Genomic DNA, 21,626 nt, shown 5'->3' on the forward strand with positions numbered 1-21,626 from the left:
TTATTTAATACATTCTCCAGTATTTCCATATTTTCCTCCCAACTATTTGTGCTGATTAAAATGTCGTCTACAAACAGTGATATCTTACTCACAAGTTCCCTACCCAACAGCAAGTGCCGCAATAAAGACACCTAAGCTTGTATTTAAACCGAATGGTAAAACTTTGAATTGGTAACTTCTTCCTGCATGAATGAAGGCTGTATATTTCCTAGATTCTACCGCAATAGGAATTTGCCAGTAGGAATGTCGGAGATCGAGGCTAGAAAAATATTTTATGCCATGATATCTCTGTACCAATTCATCTATACTCTCAGGCCCTGTTCTCACCGGTATTATAATTTTATTGATTTCTCTTGCATCAAGAACTAGTCGTACTTGTCCATTTGGTTTGTCTACAGCAAGTAAAAGGCTTGAATAGGGACTGTTAGATGGTTCTATGATGTTCCATGCAAGCATCTTTTGAATTTCATTACTAACTGTGTTTCTTTTTGTCCATGGTACTTGGTACGAACTATGACAGAAGGTTTTATGTGGCATGACATTCATCCTATATTCATATCCCCTAATTGCACCAGGTTTTTCTTCAAATACTTGTTTGTATTTCACGAGAACCTTAAACAATTCAGAACATTGCTCTGAGGACAGCTGAGCAGATTCAGAGACTATTTTTAACATTTGTTCATGTTGGTCAGATTTTATTTCTTGAACCTGATTCCCTGAGCCTGTAGTTTTATTTCTTGAAATGAACTATTTGTATACCCGGGCAAAACCTTCCATGTGTGTCGGTTATCCTCAGTAATTTTAGAGAGATGATTTTCTGTTTGATCTTCAACTTACATATCCTGTTAGAAAAGTTGATCTTTGTGTCCTTTTCTTGCAAAAATAAAACCCTAAAATACAGTCCACTATCAGCGCATCAATTATGAAGAACATGCATTCAATTGCTACATTTCCAAATTCTATCTCTAATTGGGCTTGTATTTTCACGCTTCTACTTCTCCCTCCAATCGCTCCCAAAACCTTACAATTGCTAACTGGCAATATTGGCACCTGTTTTGCTTTAGTGATCTGTCTAAATAAGTCCATAGAAATCACATTAATATCAGACCCAGTATCAAATATTGCGTTCACTGATATACCTTCGATTAATATTTTAACGGCAGGTTTTATAACTGCCAGATGATTGGTACTGTATTTAGTGTCCTCGTTATACAATTCATTTCTCATGTCAGTGCCATCATTGTACCTTAACATTTTTAATCTTAAATCAGAATCATCCCTATCTCGCCCACCCGCCTGCACTTCGGGACTTAATGCGGCAGTAATTTGTTTTCCGCTGGCTGAGAAATCGGCCGCATTTCGGTATCATTTACTTGATCAATTACTATTGGTGGCAGATGCTGTCACCAGTTTTGATTTATTGGGTTTTGTGTCCGGGTATTTTGTCCCCCTGGATTTCTGTTTTGTGTTATTTCGTTATTATTGTAGTACCCTGAAGTGAACCTATGTTCCTGCCTCCTATCCACAGTACCTTGTTCCCACCGGCCTGTTCTACAGTAGCCGCACGCATTGTTATTGTCTTGGCTTTGGTACACCGAGCTGGGTTCTCTGCCAGCCAGCTCGCGACGCTGGATATTCCCATTCCTCCACAACTGACTGATTTAGAGATCTTGCCCGCACATCCTCCTGCATCAAATCAATTGCATCTAGGATGGGCATAAACTCATCAATGTTTGCGTCTGGGGCGTGAATTAATTTTTCGCGTATATCAATAGGCATCTTACTCTTAAGAATGCACAACAAATCTTTATGCGAAATTGGCTCATCCCAGTATTTTGTTTTATTCAGATACTTCTGGAAATACTTTCGGAGCATTCCTTTGCTATAACTAAACTGCTCAGGGTTTAATACAGCCTCACGAAGTTGTTGCTGTACCCCTAAAGACTAATATTTCGCGAGAAACCTTTTTTCAAACTCGTCATATCTGTAACATTTTTCAATGACTTCAGTGGCCCACAAGGCCGCATAATTTAACATGAAGCCACTTACGTAATGCAGCTTTTGTAATTCTGTCCATTTTGTGGGTAACACGCCATGAAAAGAACGAATAAATACTACTGGATGCACCCCACCCATGTCAGGTGAGAATGACTGACCCCTCCTCTGTTTGATAATGTTTTCCTCCATAATGACATTTACATAAGGTGTCATAGCCCCCAGTAATGATCCCGAGTTATCTCAGAATTTACTTCAGTGGCTTGCCCCTGCTTTTGTGTACTAGCATCTACTACGTTCTCTCCATGTGTCGGCATGGAAACATCACTCTTGACTACCTCTTTGATATCAGTAAGCTCATTACTAAATTTGTTTAATTGCTCATTTACTCCCCTTCGCCATTGAGATAATTCCTGAGTAATTTGCATTTTTACTTAAGAAATCCGAGCAGTTGGATCTATCGATTGTCTTTCTTGTTCTTTTGAGATGGAACTTACGGCTTCCTTTACCCGAGAATATTTCTACAGATATTTCCGTATGCTTTAATGACAATTTCCTTTTAACTGTTTTACATCCTAATTTAAGTCTCTGACTGCATCCTCATGTTTCCGTCTGAGATTTATTATTTCTTGAGCCATTTGTGTTTGATTTTGAGAAATTTGCCCTATCTTACAAGACATTTTGCCTACTTGTGCCGACACTGATTCCTGACTTATGTATGTCATCTACTCATATTGACACAGCTTCCTGTTTTTTATTCATCTCACCTACTTGAAAAAATATAGCGGCTTTTGTATACTGGGAAGATTTTCAGCAATTTTTAATTCCCCAGTCTCACTAGTCTCCAATTGTTCTTCACCTACTTCCTTTAAATCCATGATTACACATGTCAATTTCAAATCTTAGGCTAGTCGTCACACGAAATACGGATAAATATTCAGGGACACATGTCCCTCATGCTTACGCAGTGACCTGTTTTGACTACACTTAGCCGTGGTTCCACTTATCTACAGCACTACCCGCTATGCTACATACCATAGGAAAAGAAAATTGTTCACTAAGTATCAGTTGGAAACTATTCACTACACTTGGGTGTTCTACAGGTAGATAAACCACTAGGACAAAATAAAGTACGTTGCTCACCAAATACCTCATTTGACCAGCTAAACCATCAATTTTGAAGAATCCATTTATAATTACAATTGCTCATACACTCGTTTACATGAAAAAGAAAACAGACATAGATTAGAAGAATGCCAGTTTTTACCAGAAAAATAAAAATATACATATAACTCCTATTTTATTGAATAAAAAAAAATGGTTCAAACGGCTCTGAGCACTATGGGACTTAACATCAGTGGTCATCAGTCCCCTAGAACTTAGAACTACTTAAACCTAACTAACCTAATGACATCACACACATCCATGCCCGAGGCAGGATTCGAACCTGTGACTGTAGCGGTCACGCAGTTCCAGACTGAAGAGCCTTTAACCGCACGGCCACACCGGCCGGCTATTGAATAAATTGTGAACTTACTTTAGATATAGGCTTAAGCAAAATCCCTCCGGTGCCTCTAGTGTGACGTATAAAAATTTCCGGTGCTACAGTGTCACGTCTTTCAGTGTCACACAAATTTTTATTTTTAAAGGGGATCACTTAAGACTATTTCCATGGGTTTGCCCCTCAAATTCCTCCCTCATATCACAAAATTGTTGTCTGATGTAGTACAAACTGAAAAATAAATTCCTTTTAAAGCACAGTTTTGTATATAATTTATATTCAAAACCTTACACTTGTGTCACAGAACAAATCCTACATCGAGAATACTTTACATAAGTTTAAGGGAAGAAATGCTTCCGATAATTATTACAGTATTTAAAGAACATCAAAATATGAACAGGCTGAAATGAACAAACAGTACATGAGACTTTGTTAATCAATTTAACTGTGAAAAGATAAGGAGCATATTATTAACAAAATGAGAAATATGCAAAAGTGAAATGCCAAAATGAGCACTTCTAAATTAGGAGTAAATCAGAACAATCTGAATGGCTGAAAGAGAGCACAATAACATGAGCCATAAACGAATAAAAGCTAAGCAACTAAGCAAATAAGAGAATAGGCAAAAATGTGATGCCAACAAAATGAGATGCCAACAAAATGAGAGCTGGCCGAACTCCATTGGAGCTTATATACGGTTGCACTTGTGGCGGCACCTCGCGGCCCGTGCGCAACACGCACGCCTGCGACCGCAATGCACTCTTAGCACTCGTGGTGGTGTCTAGCGGCCCGTACACAAGTTGTGCAATTGCTGTCGTAGGTCGACCCATAATCTATGATGTTACAGGGTGCAGTGCCTGTTGTTACAGTTGGGATATGATATACACTCAATACAGCCTACACCTGTTAAAAGAGGGAGAGATAGGGTGGCTCAGTTTCTTGCAGAAAATGTACAATGGGACATCATCATGCAAAACAAGATACCTGGGGTGGCTAGGGTCAGAGGGGTAGCTTACAATCAGGATTTTGGCACCGTGCTGTGAAACAATTTAAAACAAAGAGTGCCGTAAAATGTTTAAGAGTGCACAGCATATTGGAGGAGTAGTAATAAGATAGAAGAGCTTCTAGTCTATTTGTGAAATTTAGAGGCCTCTGAAAAGGTAGGCATCCTATGTCTATCTGAGCACCCCTTAACTATAGGGCTAGGAAAGTTAAATATAAAAGATTTCACCATAGCATCTTACTCATGTAGCTGTAACATGAGAAAAGGAGGAGTTGTTATATACAGGGTGATTCAAAAAGAATACCACAACTTTAGGAATTTAAAACTCTGCAACAACAAAAGGCAGAGCTAAGCACTATCTGTCGGCGAATTAAGGGAGCTATAAAGTTTCATTTAGTTGTACATTTGTTCGCTTGAGGCGCTGTTGACTAGGCTGAAAACCAAACTACCCGAGGCAGCCCGTGACAGAGCACTTCATCACTGGCCTCCAAGAAGCCCTGATCTTACCCCCTGCGATTTTTTCTTATGGGGGTATGTTAAGGATATGGTGTTTCGGCCACCTCTCCCAGCTACCATTGATGATTTGAAACGAGAAATAACAGCAGCTATCCAAACTGTTACGCCTGATATGCTACAGAGAGTGTGGAACGAGTTGGAGTATCGGGTTGATGTTGCTCGTGTGTCTGGAGGGGGCCATATTGAACTTCTCTGAACTTGTTTTTGAGTGAAAAAAAAACCTTTTTAAATACTCTTTGTAATGATGTATAACAGAAGGTTATATTATGTTTCTTTCATTAAATACACATTTTTAAAGTTGTGGTATTCTTTTTGAATCACCCTGTATATTAAGTCAGAACACAAGTTCAAAAACATTGAGACCAATAGATTTTTTAGTGATCACTGATACTGAAAAATACTTTACTGTAGATTGTAACTGTATATAGATCCCCACTGGGAAATTTGAATTGTTTATAAGGAATATGGATTCTTTAGTATGTTGTCTGTCAGAAAGTAGCAAGCAGTCAAAAGGCTCTGGTGATTTCAATGTAGATTTTCTAAAGGATTCTGATAGACAAAATTATCTATATCCCTATTTGGACCCTATAATTAGATCTGAGTAATTAACTTTCCAACATGGGTTAATAAAGATGATAGGACCCTAACTGATGTTTTCTTTTATGAAGCTCAAAGCAAGAAAATGACTCTATACTCATTAACAAATTCTCTCTCTCATCATAGCTCACAGCTAATTAAGATAAATAACATAGTGCATTGTAGTATACATACCCCTCAGAGGAAATCAGAATAATTAATAACTCCACGACAAATGTTTTAAAGAATGCTTTAAAAGAGATAACCTGGGATGAAATTTATAATGCATCAAATATTGACAAAAAATTTAATCTATTCTGTGACAATTTCATATCATTATTTGAAAACTGTTTTCCACATAAGCTTTTCATAAAAGATGTCAAAATATGAAATATGGCATAATTCTCATATAATTAAGTCACCATTAGTGCAGCACAGTCCATTACAAAAATCCTATGAACCAAAAGTAATGTCTGTCAGCATGTAATGCCATATAATAGACAAAAGCATTAAATATTACAGTATGGCATCAATTCTAGTTCAATATAATCTGAAGTATCAAATAACCATAATTTATTCACAGTGCAGTGTAAAACTTACCTCAAAGCATAATACAGCAAAAATAGAAAGTTCGTAAAGCAAATGAAGCAAAGAAAAAAGTCTTCCAGTTCTCCTTTTGAGACAAAATTGTATACATCACTGTTGTTTCTCTGTCACATATTAATCTATCTGGCAGGTTTTTGACCATCTTAATTTACGTATTCTGTGATTCCTTCTCCATTAAAACCCCATAATTATACATAACTTTATTTGTATGTTTTACTGCAAGTCTCTCTTTGAAATATACCTCAAAATAAAATTGTGTAACTTTTGAACAGACAAACATATCTGTACTTTCACATACACTAGCAACTTTTTCCCATGATGAAACTGACAACTCAAAATTAAGAATTTTCTCATCAGAAAGGAAAAACATTTCACAGGAAACATAATCATTTGCTACATTATCAAAATGTACTTTTGAACTAACTCCTCCCACACAGGCCATGAAAGCCCAAAGATATCAACTGGCCACTGTGTCATCCTCAGCCCACAGGCGTCACTGGATGCGGATATGGAGGGGCATGTGGTCCGCACACCGCTCCCCGGCCATAGGTCAATTTCCGAGACTGGAGCTGCCACTTCTCAATCAAGTAGCTCCTCAGTTTGCCTCACAAGCGCTGAGTGCATCCCGCTTACCAACAGCACACGGCAGACCGGATGGTGACCCATCCAAGTGTTAGCCCAATCCGACAGCACTTAACTTATGTAGTCTGACAGGACACGGTGTTACAACTGCGGCAAGGCCGTTGACTACTTTTGAACTACTTTTAAACTAACTACAAAATTTGTTCTGATGCTTTTCCCACCAGTCAAGCAGTAATTTTTTATAAAATTCAGATATTTTCTCCCAAACAGTTTCTTTGTGTCCCACAAATTTTGAATAATGTTGGCAAACCAGATGCGTTTGACTGTTTAAATACAACACTTTCACTTTCCTCTGACAAATACTCATCTTTCAAAACATGAGAATATTTTTGTTCATCAACATCATCTGCTTCATTCAAAACATACATTTCTACATAATTGTTATGTGAAATAATTGCATTGTCATCATTGTTAATTGCATCAGGAACATCAAGGTTGTTAACATTAAGCTTTGTTTCAATGTACAACTAAAATGATGCCACAGCAGGTCACAGATGTCTGATATGGCAGTGGTGCCACATGATGCTGTTTCCTCATGCCCCTTGCAAAATTCTAGTTGCGCAGCTTACAATATGGCATCAACTGAGATTATTCAAAAAGACATTGGTTTTGTCATTCAGGTTATGCCATTTGAGCTGTGCCTAGAATCCAGTAAGAACAAGGAAAAGAATAATTTTAAATTTGGAACTGTATTTCACATAGAAATAACACAGCGGCAACAAAGATACTTATGAAGGAAGTAGCACTCATGAACAAAAATCCATTCTTGAACCCCTTTCAGATAACAGAAATAAGTTTCAAAAAAATGTTCATCCACACATCAAGCTGTATTAAAAAATCTGATACTCACTTTAGAGATGCAGTTATTGTTTGAGTGAAATTAAAAGTTGCAGTTTGATATTTGAGATCTGGTGATTATGTGTCATCCCTCCAATATTTAGATCACATCCTCAAAATTGCAATTTTTGTATTCTTATGTGATGTGTTAGATGCTGTTCACAATGCCCTCAAATCTCATTTGAAAGATGGTATTTTCATTCTTGTACCACACATCAGTTAACTATGACAAAATATGAAGATTATTCTATAACGAATTTTGGAATTATGCTTCTTTTAAATACACTAAAAGACATTGTAATATAGTTAATGTCTTTACTAATAGCTACACTCAATCTGAAATTATACTATTACCAGAAACCTTATAACTTCCTTTCTCAAAACCTCTGGGCAAGTCTTTAAGAGTGCTGAAGAAGCCATTATACTAGATGCCAATATACTGCCCACAGTGCATTAATTTTCATCATTTGAAAAATTAAGTAAACTGCTGTGCAGTTAGAAACCACCTATCTCTAGTTATTTAAATAATACTTGCTTACTCACTCACAAATCTTATCCATGCACCATAAATAAAAACACATACTTTCACCACATGAATTAACCGTTATGCACTTATGGGAATCAGGTCGCTTAGCTGCCATAATAAGCTGAACACCACTTCTATGAAACTCATATTTATTATAACTGCACAGTTACACATATACACACATAAACAAGCCTTGCCAGCGTCACCAGTCGAAACGTAAACACCACTGCAGATAGGCGTGCGCCAAGACCCGCGTCCTAAGAGCATGTCAGAGCGCAGAGATACCACTCTGCTCTATTCCGGTGATCGATGACCACCACAGAGCTCCCCCCTTCCATGCGGAGCACGGTGAGAGGAGGTGATGTAGGTTGGCGTGGTGATCGGTCCATTGTGATGAAGTCGCGGTGCCATGCCGGTGGGCGTAGCGGGCGGCCGAAATGGGAAACTGGGATCAAGCGGCCCGGCGATGCAGGGGCATGGTTTGCAGTCATGGCACGCGAATGCAGAGGTGGCTGTCCTCGTCTATCAAAGCGGTGAGTACCGCCTCCTCCGCATCTGTCGGTACTGCAAACATGCGTAGGAGTGTAACCCGGGCGGCTGAATCGTCCAATGTGTGTGTGTGTGTGTGTGTGTGTGTGTGTGTGTGTGTGTGTGTGTATGTGTGTGTGTGTGTGTGTGTGTGTGTGTGTGTGTGTGTGTGTGTGTGTGTGTGTGGAGGGGGGAACGTGCAGGACAAACAGTGTCCCATCTCATAGCTGGAGAGACAGAGAAAAGGTGACACGTCTACGTGGAAAACGGCGATGCTGGTTTCATCGGTCTGAGTCAGCCAGTCGACAGAAACACTAAGGTGAGGGGAGGGAGGGGTGAAACCATCACACATGGCCTTTCCTGCAGCCTCTGAGCTGGGGGGGAGAACACGAACCACTGGTGACACATGCATCATCACACGCATCGTCACATGTGTCACGGGTACTGGAGGGGGTGGGGGGGTTGGTTCGCCGCGTTTGAGGTATTAGAGATGGAAGGTGGCACAAGAGTGTGGTCAGGGTGGAAGTTGTATTCTGAAGTTGCCTCATCGTTGAGGCACCAAGCTGGTTTAAGGTGCGAGATGGACACTGTTTGTATACTACCGTTGCACAGAATGTCAAAGGTCTGCAGCGAGTGGCTTATCACTTTGTGTGGGCCCAAGTAGGGCGGGTGTACTGCAGGTCATACCGTATCATCATGCAGCATCACATAATCGCAAACGTGTAGGTCTTTGTGCACGAAGACACGAGGGACCGTGTGTGCTCATGGGGGCTGGGGGTGTACATTCGCGGCGAAGTGTCGGATGCGTTCTATAAGCGTCAGAAGTTCTGACTGTGGAGGAGGATTGGAATCATCAACGAATTGTAATGGGAGGACAAGGGGTTCCCCGTACAACGATTCCGCTAGGGAGGCTTGCAAATCGTCTTTGTAAGCCGAACGGACCCCTAGTAGTACCCAGCAGAGGGCTTCGGACCAAGATCTGATGTGGCACATCAGCGCTGCTTTCAATGTGCGATGCCAGCACTTGACCAACCCATTGCTTTGCGGGTGGTAGGCGGTTGTACATAATTTGTTTGCACTGCATAGATCATATAATTTTCCAAAGAGCACAGCTTCAAATTGTCGTCCTTGGTCCGATGTGACCCAAGATGGGCAACCGAACCGCGCGATCCACAAGGCGATGAAGGCCCATGCGACAGAGTCAGTGGTAATGTCTGTTATTGGAATTGCCTCCACCCACCGACTAACACGGTTGATGATAGATAAAATGCATTGGAAACCCTTGGAAGGAGGGAGCGGTCCAACCAGGTCAAGATGGACGTGACGGAACCTGCCTTTCGGTACCTCAAACGAACCCAACGGTGGGGTGTGATGGCCGACCTTAGCGCATTGGCAAGGTATGCATGCCCGTGTCCAGTTTTTGCTGTCTGCTCTAACCCCAGTCCAAACGAATCACTCTTTTGTGAGGCATGTGGTAGCCTGAATACTGGGATGTGCTAGGTCGTGGGTTACGGCAAATAACTTACGGCGCAGTACTAGGGGGTGGGCAGTACCTGTGGAGATGTCAGAGAGGACTGGTAAGGCCAAACCTGGAATTCGGCAGAGCTCAATTGAGAATGAGGTGGACTCGCTATTCAGTAACTGTTGAATGTTGTCATCCGCTTGTTGCTGGGCAGCTAGGTCATCGAAGTCCCAAGAAAATGAGATCGTACCAACCAGTGACATATAGTCAGCAACGACGTTGTCCCCACCCTTGATATAACGGATGTCTGTTGTGAATTGACATATTAGGTCCATGTGTCTGAAACGGCGGGGGGGAAGGTCGGTTGTGGGATTACACACAGCATCCGCCAACAGTTTGTGGTCTGTATATAGGGTCACTGACCTACCCTCAATGTCCTCTCGGAAATGCCGAACTGCCTCGTAAATGGCAAAGAGTTTTCGGTCGAAAGTGGACCACTTACACTGGGAGGCTAACAACATCCGCGAGAAGAAATGTAGTGGTTGTACGGAGCCTGCCACCTGCTGCAGGAGCACAGCACCGATAGCAACATCGCTTGCATCAGCTGTGATTGATATTGGGACGTAAGATACCGGGTGCGCGAGTGTGACAGCATTTGCTAGTGCCATTTTCAGTGCGTCAAACGCGTGTCACATGTCTTCGCCCCATGGGACCTTGCGGAGCCCTGAAGTATTCTTTCCGACGAGTGCGTTGGTCAACGGAGCCTGTAGGGATGTGGCGTGTGGGATGTGCCGCCGGAAAAAAATTTATCATCCCTAAAAAACGACATAGGTCGTGGTAAGTCTCGGGCAGGGGGAGGTCGTGTATAAAGGCGACTCTGTCTGAAGGGGGGGAGGGTCCCTTCCACGGAAACAGTATAGCCCAAAAATGTCACACTAGCAGACCGCAACTGAGATTTATCGTCGTTGATTTGGACTCCATTCTCGGCGAGAATACTAAGAACTGTTGATAGGTGCTGTTCATGTTCCTCGAGGGTAGTTGATGAAATGAGGATGTCGTCCAAATACGCGTAACAGTATGGGAGTGAGAAAAGGATGGAGTCGATAAACCGTTAGCAAGTTTGTGCGGCGTTTTTGAGACCGTACGGCATGTAACAGTATTCATACAGTCTGAAAGGGGTGATAATTGCTGTTTTAGGGATGTCCTACTGGTACATGGGGATCCGATGGTATGCTTTTTGGCAATCAGGTACACTGAAAATGCGTGCACCATGGAGTTGTTGGGCGAAATCTTGTATGTTTGGTATAGGGTAGTTGTCTAAAATCGTTCTGACGTTCAACTGTCGGTAGTTGCCACACAGATGAAAAGAACCATCCTTCTTGGGCACTAGATGGATAGGCAAGGACCAATTGCTGTTGGATGGATGGACAATACCTGAATCTAACAGCTCCTGTACAGCGGTTTTTGCATGCTGTAATTTGGTGGCATAAAGGCGTCGAGCCTTGTTGCGTACTGGGGGGCCTTCCATGGTGTTCAAACGGTGACAGGTACTGTTAGTAATCACGTCTATCACCTGTGGGACACCCTGGGGAACCACACTGGGAATAGGTGGGGGTAACACACACTAAATTAGAGGTAGCGTAGCTGCCATAATAACCTGAACACGACTTGTATGAAACTGTTTATTCTAACTGCACAATTACACATATACACACATAAACAAGCCTCACGAGTGTCACCAGTCGAAACGTAAACACCACTGCACAAAGGCGGGCAGCAAGACCCGCATCCTAAGAGCGTGTCAGTGCACAGAGATACCACTCTGCTCTCTTCCGGTGGTCGATGACCGCCACATGCTCATGAACGTTTTATATACCAAATTTTTACTTCCAGACACTGTAGCTCAGCAAACTATAGTCAAAATGATGCATTTTGCAGATATCATTAATGCAGTGCATCAATGAAACCACATATCTTCATAAAAAGCAGAAAAAAATGTTAAAAACACCAAATATAATAGCTTAGGAAGCCTTGACATCAAGATGGTGGCTGCTTGTTTTGCTTGTAATGCTAATCATTGGAGGGGGAAGGAAAGTGTCAACAAAATGTTTGAGTGACTTTAGCTTTTGTGACATGGCTACAAGTGATGTCATTCAATTGTGCCCACAGGAATAATAGACCAATACACTTAACATCAGTTTGCTGCAGAATTCCTGAACATGTTCTCAGTTTGAATAATAAAAATCTATTTGAGCCAGGAAGCCTTTTGCCCACAAATCACCACACATTTAGAAAGCATCACTTGCATGGAACTCAGCTTGCCCTTTTCTTGCCTGATATCCTGCAAACTAGTGATGAAGGGCAACAGGTAGATTTCATAATCCTATATTTCCAAAAAGTATTTCACATCATGCCACACTGCAGACTGTTAATGAAGGTGCAGGCATATGGAATAGGTTCCCTAATATGTGAGGAGCATGAAGACTTCTTAAGTAATATGAAGCAGTATGTTGACCTGTTGACGTCAATGACAAATGTTCCTAAGAGGCATGGGTATCATTAGGAGTCATTGTTGAGTGGCAGTAGGAAGCCACAAGGTGTCTTGGACAAAATTTCTACTTGATGTGATGGATGGCAGCTAGCTCTAAATATAGAAAAGTGTACATTAATGCAGATGAGTAGGAAAAGCAACCTAGTAATGTTTGAATACAGCATTATTACTGTATTACTTGACACAGATTGATTAAATATTTATGTGTAACATTGCAAAGCAATATGAAATGAAATGAGCATGTAAGGAGTGTAGTAGAAAAGAAAAATAGTTATCTTTGGTTTATTGGACAAATTTTAGGAAAGTGTGGTTCATCTACAAAGCAGACTAAGTCTGGAATGCTAGTGTGACCCATTCTTGAGTACTGCTTGATTATTTTGGGTCCTCATAAGGTAATATTAAAGTAAGACATCAAAGTAATTCAGAGGTGGGCTGCTAGATTTGTCACTGGTAGGTTCGGTCATTGTGCAGGTGTCACAGAGATACTTCAGGATATGAAATGGGAAACCCTGGGGGAAAGGTAACATTATTTTTGAGGAACACTGCTGTGAATATTTAGAGAACTAGCATTTGAAGCTTACTGCAGAATGATCCCACTTCCACCAATGCCTGTTTTGCGTAAGGACCACTATCATAAGATAAGAAGCATTAGAGCTTGTATGGAGGCATATAGAGAGTCATTTTTCTCTTGCTCAATTTGCCAGTTTAACAGGAAATGAAATGACTAGTACTGGTGCAATGTACCCCCTCCCATGCACTGCAAGGTGACTGCATGGGATTGTTTCCAGATGCAACTTTGGTGATGCCATCTGAGTGGCAAACAAATGGCATCACTTTTGTTTAACTATGGAAATCTGTCTTTGAGGTCACTTGCTTGTGAATCCCCACAAGAACTTGATTTTCAGTTTTTCACCTTAAATCAGTGTTTAGTGTTTAATGAACAAAATAGTAGTTAAAAGAACTGAATTGGACACTGGGAAATCTTTTAAAAATGAACTTAAAGCTTTCTCAGTGTATGGCCACACCCATGTTTCTGCTGTTTTCACATGTCAAAAGTTGTCATTAGAGTACTATTGAGGAAAGATATACTATACAACTTTTTGAGTTGACTGCCCTGTTAGAAGATACACTTTGTTGTGTTCTTATGTTTCCCTTGCATGAGTTAATACTATTTTGTCATTAGCACATGTTATTGTGCCCCCTAAAACATGTTATAGGACTGGAGAACATAAGTTTGTTGGCAATTGGTTTATGTTACCAAGAGCTAGACACTGTCTAAGTACATCTACAAACCAACTGGATGTTAGGTCAAGTCCATCAAGAGCCTCAAGGGGGAAGCTCAAATATTTAGAGACCCAGAGTGATACTTCTAATAGAACTGATCAAGGGTCATTGCAGGAAACAGGAAATCATGAAGGATGTACTCAATATGTTCAGACAACAGACTTGGAGGAAAATGTTATTAGCGCCATGTTGGTAGCAGGCAATTGGGCTGCCAGTTCAGGGTAATCCACATGACTGTATGGAACATTCTTCATGACAATTGTTAATACCCTTATCACTTATAGCATTTACAGAACTTACTAGTGACAGAATTTCCACATGAGGACCAGTTTTGTCACTAGTTTCTTCACTAGGCAACCACGATACCATGATTTGTGTCACCTATTGTATTTCCATATGAGACCACCTTTATGCAGAGTGGTATCTTCAACTTTCATAACAATAATAGCTGGGATAGTATGCAGAACTCCCATAGTACACTACCAGGGAATCATTAGCATTGGTGCATCCGGGATGTGTGGGCCGGGATAATTGTCAGCTGTATCTTGGGACCAGTCTTCCGTCCAAGTCACCTAGCAGGCCAGAACTGTCAGTGTTTCTTGCAGGTGACTTTGCCTCCCCTTCTGGAAAAAGTTCCATTGATGATTTGAAGGATTATGTGGCTGTTACGTGACAGTGTTCTAGCCCCATTTGTGGTTAACATCTGGATGCATCTCAATCGGGCTTTCCCTGGTCGATGGATCAGAAGAGGGGGTCCAGTTGTGTGGCTTGCTCTTTCACTGGATCACAACCCATGCAATTTCTGGTTATGGGCCATCTCAAAAGTATTGTGTATGCAGAGCCCATTCCAGATGTGGAAACACTAGAGCAGCGTACTGATGCTGCCTTTGACGTTGTTAAGATGCAGCCTGGCCAATGTGAATGTGTGTAACAGAACAAGTTATGGCACATACAAGCATGTATTGAGGCACACGGGGACCATTTTCAACTCATACTGTAAGTGTGGCTGTATGGTACAGTCTGTATTGGGCCGCAGTCTCTGTAACAATGTATAATGAGATAAAATGGTCTCTAGCATGAAAACCATGAATTTCCAACATAAGTTCACTAAATCTTTGTTGTTCTGTATCCTCTCATTGATCAGTCCCCAGAGTTTGTACAGGGTGGAAAAAATCACCTCATATATGTATATATCTCATTTTATTGGACATAATTAAGTTTTTTTATGGCTGCATGAGAATGAAAATGTGGACATGAATTATGACTTGGCATTCTCACACATTACTTTTTGAATTATCAGATAATATGAAAGAGTAAAGCAGACAAACTATAGAAGATCTCAGGAAATAGAGACTGTAATAAAAAAAAATATGTATGTCATACTAACTGGACTCAGTGTTGTGGACCATATTGTTTTCTGGCTTACATAATGTAGTTTTGCACACATTTGCACACATTTTCAAGCCTTCGTCTCTAAAATGCTTCACAAAATGTGCAGCACAAATCTCTTATGACCTTCAAAGGATTCTGAAAGGTTCCTCTGATTCCATTTCAGAATTGAACCCAGAAATTCAGAACACAAACATGATCCTGGTTGCTTCCTTTGCATTCATGGCAGTATTTTATCAAACATTCAATCTCCATCACCTTTCCATATTCTAGGTATGTTGCTGCAACAACACCTTTCACTGTTAGCTGACAACACTTCTGCCACATCCCAGTGAAGGTTTCAGCACTGCCAGTGTCACCTTCATCGTACATCACAGTCTTTTCCATTGCTTACTTCACAGAAAAAGCACTCACTTGCCTGTCATGAAGTTACTGAGTGTACTTCTCAGATCTGAAAAAGTTATTCCATGGTTTGAGAGGTAATGAGTAACATCTATGTCAGATGCCCATTCATTATTGACTTGTGCTACTATTATGCACATCCTATAAGTGAAAATACATGTTCTGACAACTGTGAAACTCAATAATATTAGTGTGTAGGTACTGTCAAATAATACATGTAATCTAAATTAATGGAGCTTTTTAACTGAACTGTAATGTGATCCACAAGTACTGTGAACTATCATTATTATCAAATTGAGCCGTTATTAGACTCACAGCTCATATGATGGACTCACTTATCTGAACCACTGGAGTGTAATTGCCTTTAACTGGAGCTGCACTAAGTGAGAACTGTGATATTTTTGTATAAATAGAAACATTGTTTTTGTTTCACACTAGAACATTCAGATTCACCACTTGTATAAGTGTGTTAACAATCTGTTCATAGAGTAAAATCTGGTTGCTGTGCTTGACAACTAAACTTTGCAAGGAATAAAGGTGTGTGATAATTAAATCTAAATGTTGATGTTGGGTACACTTTTGAATGACCATCATTCCACATTTTGTAAACTTTCATCTTTGAGGTGATCCAGTTTGGTGTTATTGAGGAGAGACTATGAAATCCAGGTCAGTTTCATCACACAGTGTATATACTGTCCACTACAGAAACCTTGTTGCTATTGTTCTTGAAAAATGCTGGATCCTTTATCCATTTCGCAGAAGGTATCTTTCTTTTGAAATGAAAAAAGTCTGCCACCCCTTAGTTGATAAGTTCTTCATTTATTCCATGCAGCTTACTACCATTACAAGACTCTTATAGCTGCACTGTATGGAACTGCTTTCTTTGTGTAACTCTAACAACTATCAATTGCCCTGCAGGTCTCAATAACAATTAATTATGTAAAACCTCAACAATGTAGTCAATTTAGGTACTACTGCAAAGAGAATTTTATGCAATTTACAATGTAGAAAAACTAGAACAAATTTGTTTATACATGATAGTACACTCAGGGGAAAACATAAACGTACTCTTCATATATAGTTTTCTAAAATACCCAGATTTCCAAAGTTAAATTTCATAAAATATGAACTGTAGATCTATAGTCCTAAAAATTTAGCTTCCTATAAAAAGCATTATTATTTCAGTTACCAACAGTTACATATAATCTCACTTGAGAAATGCATATTTTACTTTAGCAAATTACTTCATAATTTATATTATACCTTTATAAGCAGTTGATATTTGTGTGCTGATATTCCGGAACTTCAAAAAGATAATGACATATGAAAATAACTGCAATTCAAAATTTCATTAATATTCCTTAAGATTCGACAACTTCATTTTAACTGCTTACAAACTCAAAAATACATTATTACAAATAGTAAAAGTTTGTGTTTTTGTTGATGAAATAGTGTGTTTAACATTAGTAGGTCTATAATCTACAATTCTTCCGTACTACATTCAATACGAATAATAAATGTAGAGTGTGGTTCAAAGATAGTGGAATACTCGATACCATGTATTGAGTAATAGATCAAAAGCTGTGACTCACATACTGCAACATGAGATTACAATAGTAATCACTATGTCTGCATCATTTGTTATGTGCATATCCTCTGTAACCAGTATTTCATGATTTACAATTTTCATTCTCCTCCCTGCTCCCTCAGCAACTGATGTTTGGTTACTCATTTTCTAATTCCCCATTTAAGAAATATCAAACTCCATACATGTATGCCTCCTAAGTTTATTCTGTCCTGGACAGACTGCCTTAGAATCTGGCCTACAACAAGTCAGTACACTCATCTGTCTCCACTCATGACAGATCTGCCTCTCAGTTAGGCTAAGCTCCACCTTTTAGATTCCTCTCCTTTTACACAAACTCCTTACCTTCTAGGAGCATCATATCTGTCAACTTTAACACTTACCACTGATCATATTCTTCAAACTCGTAACTAGTTTCAGAACAGATGTAAGTTTACACTTTGGAAATAATGGTTTTAGGGCATAATGACAACAATATGTTGTAACAATATCTGTTGAGACAGAAATATGGAACTAAAAGTCCTGCAGTAACATTTAAATAATCAAAATGTTAAAATAAACATTAAGTATCTTTTCAATGTAAGGTCTCCTAACATTTTAGACCCTAATTCATTATTGTGTTTGCAGGATTTTCAGAAAGTGTGGAAACAAGGCAAGAGGAATGGAAAATATATATGAACCACTTGCAGCCACAGACTGAGAAGTTACCAGCACCTTGGGAAACAAGGCTTTCTCACTTTCAAAAATTAATTGTGTTAAAAATATTCCATCCAAGCCAGGTCAGTCCATGAAACAAATCACTTATACATAAGATGATTTTTGGACTCCTTGTAAGTTTGAAAGTATCACATTCTACTGCAAAAAAATAACAATTAAAAAATTAAGTTGTATAAATGACTCCTATGATATCAAATAGAAAATTCGTAGTTTTTCATCAGTAAAAATCATAAATATATTGATGATTCTGAAAGTTAAAAGTCCAAAGGGAAGGCAATTAACTGCTGTTCACAACTAAAACATGAAATACTAATTTTAAAAAAATAATTTTTAGTCAAACTCAAAATTTATTTGACATACTCAAAATCTGATACAGTTGGGCATAGCATAAGAAATTTCATTACACAGTGTAACTGCCCTGGTAGGCAAGAAAGAGTGTATGTATTTGAATGCTTGGTCATTACACAATTTTATATTGATAATTGGAAAGAAACAATGACAAATGCAGCAACTTTTGTGCCATGTGCAGACAGCTTTGAAGGGCTGCACAGTGAGGTGAGTGGCCTGTGGTCCATCACCAAGTAAAATTTTGTGCCATACCAGTATTGGTAATAACATATGAGATAACAAGAGCTTCCTTCTCAACCTATGAATAAGTGCAGTGTGCTTTGGTTAGAAGTTCACATGGAGAAGCAAATGGTCTGCCCAACAATTCAACTCTGTGTGACTGAACAGTGCCAACCCTGTAAGACGGTGTGTCAACCGCCAGCATGACTGGCTTAGCCGGATCAAAACATACAAAACAGTAATCACTCAATAAAGCATATTTCAATTTCTGAAATGCAGATTTTCACCCCCTAGTCCACCCAAGCAGAACATTTATTCACTGAAGATGATGCAGTTGAGTTGCAATCTGCAAAGTATTTGGAATGAACTGAGTGTAATACATCAGGTTACCCAATACAGCCTGGAATTCAGTGATGATCTGAGGAGCTGGGAGATCCTGGATGGCAGTTATGTGTGACTGCAAAGGGTGGATACTCTGCTGTTGATAATATGTCCTAAATATTCAATCTCAGTCTGGAAGGAAGAGTTCTTGGCTTTATTACACTTTAACCTAGCATCTAAGAGTACTTGAACAATTTCCTGAGACGAAAGATGTTCTTTGGGAGAACAACCCAAAACTATCATTTCATCAAAATAGTTCAAAGAAGGAACTGTAGCAATCAACTGCAATAATTAACACTGAAAAAGAGCAAATGCTGATGCAGTGATGAAGGGCAACTGCAAAAACTTAAATAACTCATTTGGTTGTTAATCACAAAACTTGTTGGGACTGTTCATCCAAAGAAAGCTGCAAAAAAGCGTCACAAATATCAGTCTTGGAAAAGAAGAGATTTGCACCAAGCTTGTCCATGTGTTTCTCAGGCCATAGCAAGGCAAAACCATCAGTCACAGTCTGTGGAATTATATTTGCCTTGAAATCTGCACATAAGGATAATTTGACTGGCTGCTACAGAGGAAATCACACCATTGTCCTGCCAGGTTAAGGGTTCCTGTGCCACTTTATCTTTGATAGTGTGGGGAATGGGTCACACTCAGCAAAACTATGTCTGTGCATTGTCTTTCATGGTAATGTGACTTTCAAAATTGTTAGCTTTGCCTATATCATCTTGAAAAATGTCACTAAACTCAGCATAAAGTTGAGCTAAAGTTCAGGTACCCTGTCTGTAGCTACAGAGGGTTCACAGAGAGATCATCATCTTGGATGTGCAAACCAAACAGATCAAAAGAGACACACCAAAGATATTTTCACTTTCACGTAAGCACAACACTGTGAGTGAGACCATTTTTGTAATGTTATGAAATGTGGCTGGTAGGCTGCAAGTACCTAGTACAAGGATGTCATGCCCACTGCAAGCGGAAAGAGACGCGAGTTACATAGCTTGGTATTGCCTAACAGTTCATATGTGCTACTTTTGAAAAGAGTCATAGGTGATAAACAATTTATCAGCCTGACACTGAATGGAAGAAGTGTGTTACCTATTTGCTGTTGCACTTGACTTGCAGCAATCAACACTAGAATCACTATCTGGCTTTGAAAAAATTGCATTTACATCAATTGACTGAGACATTGTAAAACATGCAGAGTGCTTGTTTTGCTTGTGGTTCTGCAAAGAGATTGAAAGTGAACATGCTTGCCACAATGGTAGAGCTTAGCATCATGACAGGGGCATGTCTGCCACTTGCACACTGTGTAGAACACTGGTTTTGTTTATGATGCTGCATGTCTCAGAATGTGAACGACAAGCCCAACATCATTACCATTACATTAAATGTAACTACCATGACTCTGAATGACACAGACAGGAGCAGAAACAAAGTCTACCACTGCACTACCATATCAGTTCTGATACTTCACTAATTCCAAAACATGTTGCAAGCTTGGGTCAGGATACCTAAGAATCTGTTCATGTACACCAGGATCTGACACATTTTGAGTAATAGCATCTTTAATCATGGTATAATCTGTGTTACTGACAGTTTTTACGAGGGCTGATTGATTGATTGATTGATTTATTATTGGTCCTGTAGATCATACAATTTGTACAGCTAAGCACATCATGATATAGGATAAGTCAATTTGAAAAATTATGTTAAGATAGTATATAATGAGAGATGACAGTAGTGGCACATAACTTACATAGCAAAATACATATAGGATATATGAGACAAAATATAAAAAAAGTGGTGTGTGATGAGAGATGACGGTGGTGCAAACTGTACATAGCAGAATACATATAAGAGATACAGACAGAATATGAGTAACAAACAATAATTAAATTATCTTACTAAGTGGAAATATCTACAAGTGAATACACAGCTTATTACAAGTAATTAAAATATTGTGGTACATAGTTCACATAGCAGAATGCATATATGAGATACAGACAGAATATAGATAAAATACAATAATTAAATTATCTTACAAAGTAGAAATATCTTCCACTGAATAAACAGCTTATTCCAAGTAATTAAAATTTTGTTTCAAAAAATTCATGTATGGAATAGAAACAGTGATTTAGTAGCAGTTCCTTTAGTTTAATTCTCATTATTTGTGGGTTTTTGCTTGTTTTTATGTCTGTTGGGAGGTGGTTGTATATTTTAATTCGCATATAATTTTGTGTTGTGGGCTATAATTTGTAACTGTGTTTTGTTTCTGGTGTCATGTGTGTGGCGGTCTGCATTTCTGTTGAGCGCGTCCAAGTGCTGTACTGTAAAACAAGCTAGTTCCAATATATAGAGGCATGGCAGTGGCAGGATTTTTAGCTGTTGAAATAGTGGTTTACAGTGTTCAGTTCTCTTTTTACATTTCATTATTCTTACTACTTGTTTTTGTAACTTGAAAATTGTGAGAGAATCAGAGCTCTTTCACCAGAAGATTAGGCCATAGCTCAAGACAGACTCAAACATGGCATGGTACACCAGCTTCAAGGTATCTACAC

General features: G+C 39.4%; 1 protein-coding gene across 1 annotated transcript in view; it reads left to right on the forward strand.

Moving 5' to 3' along the window:
* The window catches only part of LOC124722185 (dynein axonemal heavy chain 7-like), a 913,348-nt gene that overhangs the window by 776,156 nt on the left and 115,566 nt on the right, over nt 1–21,626 (forward strand). The window contains exon 32 of the mRNA XM_047247384.1: nt 18,031–18,182. Within this exon, the coding sequence (XP_047103340.1) occupies nt 18,031–18,182 (152 nt within the window). The remainder of the gene's footprint in view (nt 1–18,030; nt 18,183–21,626) is intronic.

This window comes from Schistocerca piceifrons, chromosome X (assembly GCF_021461385.2).
Source record: "Schistocerca piceifrons isolate TAMUIC-IGC-003096 chromosome X, iqSchPice1.1, whole genome shotgun sequence".
NCBI lineage: Eukaryota > Metazoa > Arthropoda > Insecta > Orthoptera > Acrididae > Schistocerca > Schistocerca piceifrons.